Here is a 7,482-nt window from a genome sequence, read left to right on the forward strand (position 1 = left end):
CACACACACACACACACACACAGGGTGGGAGACACACAGAGAAATGCTTGTTTCTGTCACTTCCCTCTGCAGCGTCGTGGCACTCAGAGTGAATGTAAGGTCAGGACTTTTTCTGTGTGTTTCATACTAGCCCAATCTAACCCTGACCAACTGTCCACCAATGGACTCAGGAATCCTCTTCTCTAAACTTTACAGCTGTTGTGAGACATTTGCTCTTGGGCTTTTAGTTCTGCAACAGGTATGAGGAGCCTGTGTCATGGAATAGTAGCGCATTTGGTTTGAATGATCTGAGTCTATATAACAGACAGTGGCCCAGAATTTACTGTACAAAATGCCTTTACGTCACATAACCCCCGCCATGCAATGTTTTGCATTGCATTTTCACTTGGGGCAAATGAGATTGTATTTGACTAATTATTCATCTTTTAAAGTGTATATTTATGTCATTCTAGGTAATTTCACCTCTCTGGGGAAAATCTCTGCACTGATGTGAGACAAACACATGGGTTCCATATGTAGGAGAAATGGACATTCGGACGCCTTCTGAAGATGCTGCTAGTGGATGTGACAGATGATATAACAAACTAAGGATGACATGAAAAGACAGGAGGAAGTCTCCTTTAAAAGCCATATATTTTAAACCATGGGTTGGGGCCCAAAATGGGTCACTTCTCTCTTTCTTGGTGCATCCCCACATGACAGAAGTATTATGTTTTAATAAAGGTTCCAGGCTACAAGTGTTTAAGTAACCTTGCACAAAAGACAATCCAGTAGACACTATGTTTAAACGGTGGCTGTTGGCCCTGGTGACCCGTGTCGGCATCATCGTGCTGGTCATCTGCTGCTGTCTGTCGCTGTTCTACCTCCTGGCCTGTAAGCCAGCAGCGCACCACAGCCAACAGTCTCTGCTGTGGTCTGGAGGGGCCACCAGTAAGGAGGGATACATGGCCTTATTACAGGAGAGGGAAGACTCTCACAGACATTACATCAACAGCCTGACCAAGCAGATAGCCCAGCTGAAGGAGGCTCTGCAGGAGAGGACTCAGCAGCTTCAGGAGTCACTGGAAAAAGCCAAGGCCAAAGGGATTCTGCCTCTGGGTCTGGACAGCCTGCACAAAGCCCCAGCACAGTCTGACCTTAAGGTAGGAACTCTAGGAGATGGATAGACTGGTTATAGACATCGATACAGATATAAATATAGATATACACTCACCAAGCACTTTTAACACCTGTACACCTGCTTATTCATGCAATTATCCATTCAGACAATCATGTGGCAGCAGTGCAATGCATGAGATCATGCAGATACAGGTCAGCAGCTTCAGTTCATGTTCACATCAAGCATCAGAATGGGGAAAAAATGTGATCTCAGTGACTTTGACCGTGGCACGGTTGTTGGTGCCAGACGGGCTGGTTTGAGTATTTCTGAAACTGCTGATCTCCTGGGATTTTCATGCACAACAGTCTCTAGAGTTTACACAGAATGGTGTGAAAACCAAAAACACCCAGTGAGCGGCAGTTCTGCGGACGGAAACGCCTTGTTGATGAGAGAGGTCAGAGGAGAATGGCCAGACTGGTTGGAGCTGACAGAAAGGCTTCAGTAACTCAGATAACCTCTTTACAACTGTGGTGAGCAGAAAAGCATCTCAGAATGCAACACGTCGAACCTTGAGGCGGATGGCACTTTGGTAGCCGGTTGACACTGAGCTGAAAGCTGATACCTACCCAGTATTAGTAAGGTGTTCCTAATAAAGTGCTCGGTGAGTGTATATATAGATATAGGCGCTCTTCTCTAGCTGACCCTACACTCTGACCTTCCTTTGGAGAGGGGAGGCAAGCAAAAAGTGAAATTCCCCAGCAGAGATCAATAGAGTATCCTATTATGCATGTAGTAGTAAATGTTACATCATGTCCTCTAGGAATTCTTCCGTTCCCAGCTGAACCAGGCTGAGGTGAACTCAGGTATGAAGTTGCCCAGCGAATACGCAGTGGTTCCTTTTGACACCTTCACTCTGCGTAGGTGAGTAGGACAAACGCTCGCTGGCTAGGATAAACTTAACCTAAACCTATCTAATATTGGTTTAATAATTACCAGTGTGAGTACCATGTAACTTACTTGTGTGTTTAACATCTATGCGATTGCATGGGTTCAAATCTCGCCCCATTCACTGTAAACTGTCACAAAATCTGTCATACTCATCTTAGTTTTAGTATATAGCAACTAGAACCATGTCAAGGTCAGCCAGCAGTGAAATCATACAGAGAGCGGATGCTTGTTTTGTCACTCAGGGTGTACCAGCTGGAGACGGGGCTGACCAGGCACCCTGAGGAGAGACCTGTGAGGAAGGACCGCAGGGACGAGTTGATCGGCACCCTGGAGACGGCTCTGCACGTCCTCAACGGACCTCAGCAGCACAGTGACACTAGCAGGAGGAAGCGCACATACTCCCCGTCAGACTTCATAGAAGGTGAGCGAGAGAGATGCAGCTGATGATGGACATTCATTCATTCTTCTGCCAGGGTCACAGGGGGCTGAAGCCTATCCCAGCATACAGTGGGCAGAAGGGAGGGAAGCATCCTGAACAGGTTGCCTATCCATTGCTGCACCAACAAAAGTAGAAAGATACACACTCACATTCACACCTATGGCCAATTTAGAGGCTCCAATCCACCTGATTTGCATGTTTTTGGAATGTGGGAGGAAACCGGCGCACCCCGAGGAAACCCATGCAAACATGGGGAGAACATGGAACTCGGCTGCTCTGTTTGAAGAGTCAAACAGCATTTTTTTGCTAATTTCTTAGCAAGTGTTGAATCAGGTTATCACAAAACACATTACAACTTCACAGTGTGGCCTCTGTCCGAAGAAGCCACTTGCGTACTATTGTGAACCTTGCAAAAGGAACAGAGGCTCCTTCTCTAATATCTATAAAATGAAAATGGCCTCTTCTCTTCTCTCTCTCTCTCTCTGTCTCTCTCTCTCTCTCTGTCTCTCTCTGTCACAGGACTGACTCGCACAGAGAGGGACAGGGGAACAGTGTATGAGCTAATGTTTAAAGGTGACGGCCCGCAGGACTTCACACAGCTGGTGTTCTTCAGGCCGTTCGGCCCTATGATGAAGGTGAAGAGCGAGAGAGTCGACACACGCAACGTGCTCATCAACATCATTGTGCCTCTGTCCAGGAGGGCAGATGCATTCAGACAGTTCATCAGCAACTTCAGGTATCACATGGACGCACAATAACACACGCACACACACACACACACACACACACACACACACACACACATACTAGTTGTGATCATATCATGACATCAATGATCTTCAATTTAAGTAATAAATTTGGAAGTTCTGTGTGAATCTTTATCTTAATGTAACACCTTGGGCAAAAGCCAATAACACACCTGCGCACCTCTTAGAGAATGCATAGAGAGAATTGCATAGATTTTAAAGGCTAGTTTCACAGATATGGATCGAATCCTAGTCCTGGCCTGAGAAAATGTAATTCAGTGGCTATCGATTTGTATCTCCCAACTCTTCAGCCTAATCCATATCTGCTTAACCAATCTGTAACGCCTCCCTCTGTGTTTCTGGTTCAGAGAAGTGTGCATCCAGCGGGACGGCAGGGTCCATCTCACTGTGGTCTACTTTGGCCGTGATGAGATAGACCAGGTGAAAGCCATGCTGGACCAGACCACCAGGTAAGAGACTCACTTCACAGGACTTGTCAGGACGATGTTACATTGACTTGACGTGTTGAATTTTTCAAAATGTAAAGTAAGTAAAAGTAAAAAAGTAAAAATCCACGCTTAAACAACATTCATCTACAGTGTCTTCCTGTGATCTTGGACAGCCCAGTCTTGGGTTGTCACATGAACAACTTAAGTCTCTTGTAATGATGTCATCAAGTGACAAATCCTACAGCTGCTCCATTGACAGCCAATGAGAGACTGACTTTGCGGACACAGTGAGGGCTGATTTTACATGGATGTATGCATGTTTTCTCTTTCAAAACTGTAAGCAGTACAATAAAATGAAAGGTCATATGGATGTAAAAGCTCAAACCAAGATTCGCTGAGTCTGCAAATGCATTATACTGTATACATTTTCCCATTAATTTTCAATAAAGCAGCTCAGGTTTTGTCACTTGATGACACCACAGATTACAGCCTTTAATCGTGGGGATAACGCGCAAATTTGTTTTTTTACTTTGAGTGATATGGATTGATGAATGAGTTATGTAATACTGAGATGGAGAAAGATTAAGGAAAACAGATTACTGCATGGCTGCGATGAAATCAGAGTTCACCTCGTCACAACTGGAGCTGTGTCTGTACTGCACTGCGGATATTTTGAGGATACAGTAAGATAATAACCGTAAGTGAGAGTGTGTCAGTGTTTTATAACTGTAATAATCAACTAATCCTCTGAAGCCTCTGGACCCCTGGGAGCATCACACACCACTCTGCTGTGCGTAGGGTGTGATGAGAAAATCATAATACAGCATCTGTCTTTTACAGTTACTGCAGATCTTATCCACTCAGATAACACATTATCTACAGGCTTATGGGTGCATGAATGTTGGTACAAAATAGATCCTCTAATAGTTTATTGTTAAGTACCTGAAAACTGACTATAAAACTGCACACTAAGTTGATGAGACTGTGTTTTCAAACGCTAATTCACTGTAAACTTTGGTATTCAAGACTTTCAAAAGCAACAGGGTACCTCCTTAATCCTCTCTTCTTCCCCCTCAGGGAGACTCGGTTCAGGAGCTTCACGTTGATCCAGCTGAATGAGGAGTTTTCTCGTGGGCGGGGCCTAGATGTGGGCGCCCGGGCTTGGAGGCGGAGCCAGAATGTGCTGCTCTTCTTCTGCGATGTTGACATCCGCTTCACCTCTGACTTCCTAACATCCTGTCGACTCAATGCAGAGCCTGGTGAGAGAGGGATACTAAATATTTACATAGGAGCTATTTCAACGTGTCCTCAAACAACATTTGAAGAAGTTATGCGCCCTTGGTCCATACTACATACATACTACTACATGGTACCTATGCATTTGATTGCATTTGAACGTAGGTTAAGATTGCAGTTAAGGTTTGGGTTAAGGTTGTAGTAAAACACATCACTTCATGTGATGTTCAAGATTTTTTCCCTGGAAAGACCCAGTGTTTGGAACAATGAATGCAGCAAATGTAAAATCTCTCATGAACTGGGTATAGGTTGAATCACTATTGTGTTAAAATCATCAATAGAGAGTAGCAAAACGGGAATGTATTTACATGAAAATGTCATAGATTATTACCTTTAATTTACACAGTCTGTGTTTTTATGGGCTGTGCAACACTATCAGGCCTTAGTGACACATTGATTAATTTATGGAACTGGTCATATTACAGTAGGATGTTTGCTTTACAGTAATTGCTTTTCGTCTCTAGGTAAGAAAGTGTACTACCCAGTGCTCTTCAGCCAGTACAACCCATCTCTTATCTACAGTAATCAGACACATCTCCCCCCCATTCAACAACAACTGGTAGGTGAAAATGCATCCAAAACATGTAGAGACAAATGGCAAAAGATACTCGAATGAATGAGAGAGAGAGAGAGAGAGAGAGAGAGAGAGAGAGTGAGTGAGTGAGTGAGAGAGAGAGAGTGAGTGAGTGAGTGAGTGAATGAGTGAGTGAGAGTGAGTGAATGAGTGAGAGTGAATGAGTGAGAGAGTGAGTGAATGAGTGAGTGAGAGTGAGTGAATGAGTGAGTGAGTGAATGAGAGTGAATGAGTGAGTGTGAGAGAGAGAGTGAGTGAGTGAGTGTGAGAGAGAGTAAGTAAATGAGTGAGTGAGTGAATGAGAGTGAATGAGTGAGTGTGTGAGAGAGAGTGAGTGAGTGTGAGAGAGAGTGAGTGAGTGAGTGAGTGAATGAGTGAGTGAGTGAGTGAGTGAGTGAGCAAGTGAGAGAGTGAGTGAGTGAGAGAGTGAGTGAGTGAGTTGGGAGGATGCAAAAGACGGAGCTCTGAACAAAGCGTCCTGGCATATTTTAAACAGGTGATAAAGAAGGAAACTGGTTTCTGGAGAGACTTTGGGTTCGGCATGACATGCCAATACAGGTCTGACTTCATCAACATAGGTAATGCACACCAAGCACCTTATTATCATGAATTTGTTTTTTCGCAGACATCAATCCAACTTATGCATCTCCTTATTCACCCTAATTTCTTCTATGCATTATACTTGTGCATTTCCTATCAGGTGGTTTTGACCGTAACATCAAAGGCTGGGGGCTGGAGGACGTGCACCTGTACAGAAAGTACCTTCACAGTAAGCTGATGGTGATTCGCTCTCCATCCCGTGGCCTTTTCCACTTGTGGCACGAGAAGCACTGTGCAGACGAGCTACCTCTGGACAAGTACAAAATGTGTATGCAGACCAAAGCCATGAGTGAAGCCTCGCACGGCCACCTGGGGGAGCTGTTCTTCAGACAGGAGATTGAGGCCCATCTGAACTCCCAGAAGCAGAGAAACTGAAGGAGCTTATGAGGACATTGGGGTTAAGGGAGGGAATGGGGCCTTCATGACACTATCAGTCGCTCTGATGTACGAGATATGCTCACTTATTCTGGTTTTCATTATAATTTATATCTACTTACATTACGTAACTTAAATTATGCCCCAAAACAGAGGCACAGAAATATAACAAAAAGCCAAAAGGTGACTTATTTTAAAGTAATCAAGCCATTGTCTCCCATGGACACATAAACTTAAGTGGAACTGACATCATATCAAATAATGTCTGATGATATTTTTGTGTTAATAAATGTATTAAATGTATGTTCTGTATTTGATCACTGTAGGTTTTCTTTCCACAGAAAAGTGAGAAAATGAATGCTGCGAAACTCACTGTTGAATCAGTTCACTTAACGTCCCTTAGCAATATTTTGTATTTTGGGTAAATATGAACTCACAGTCCCTGAACTACCTCTCTCTCTCTCTCTCTCTCTGCCTGTCTCTCTCTCTCTGTCTCCTAATTCAACGGTGGTTTATTGACATGAATACAAAAGTACTTACTCCCAAAGCAAAAACATCAAATAACAGCCTAACCAGAGTCAGACAGCTAACATGAAAATGTGCCAAACAACAATGAGAACAACAACAAATGCTTCAATAATATCATACTAATGGATCACTAAATCGATGGACAAAGTTTTTTTTTTCCCCATTAGCCTATGAAAGTCCATCGAGTTGTGACACGTTACAGTATTTAGCTGCAAGTGTGGCACACTCTTTTTTTCTCATAGAATATAGTGTAATTTTTTATTTGGGGAAAGCTTTTCGAAATTACTACATATTATTTTGAATTTGGATAGATTGGTTTCTTTCATTTCTTCATAGTAACCACAATGAAGCAGGAAGCACTGCATTACTCTCTCTCTCTCCCTCCCTCTCTCTCTCTCTCTCTCTCTCTCTCTCTCTCTCTCTCTCTC

The 7,482-nt window shown here is 43.6% G+C and overlaps 1 protein-coding gene across 1 annotated transcript; it reads left to right on the forward strand.

Moving 5' to 3' along the window:
- Positions 1–779: 779 nt before the first annotated feature.
- On the forward strand, positions 780–6,673 carry LOC139908268 (chondroitin sulfate N-acetylgalactosaminyltransferase 1-like). Its single transcript, XM_071894897.2, has 9 exons — positions 780–1,142; positions 1,920–2,020; positions 2,290–2,468; positions 3,006–3,222; positions 3,601–3,702; positions 4,759–4,940; positions 5,442–5,536; positions 6,048–6,129; positions 6,252–6,673. The coding sequence occupies exons 1-9, from the start codon at positions 780–782 to the stop codon at positions 6,524–6,526; spliced, it is 1,596 nt and encodes a 531-aa protein (XP_071750998.1). The 3' UTR covers positions 6,527–6,673.
- Positions 6,674–7,482: the final 809 nt, after the last annotated feature.

The sequence above is a fragment of the Centroberyx gerrardi genome, chromosome 8, assembly GCF_048128805.1.
Source record: "Centroberyx gerrardi isolate f3 chromosome 8, fCenGer3.hap1.cur.20231027, whole genome shotgun sequence".
In the NCBI taxonomy this organism is placed as follows: Eukaryota; Metazoa; Chordata; class Actinopteri; order Beryciformes; family Berycidae; genus Centroberyx; species Centroberyx gerrardi.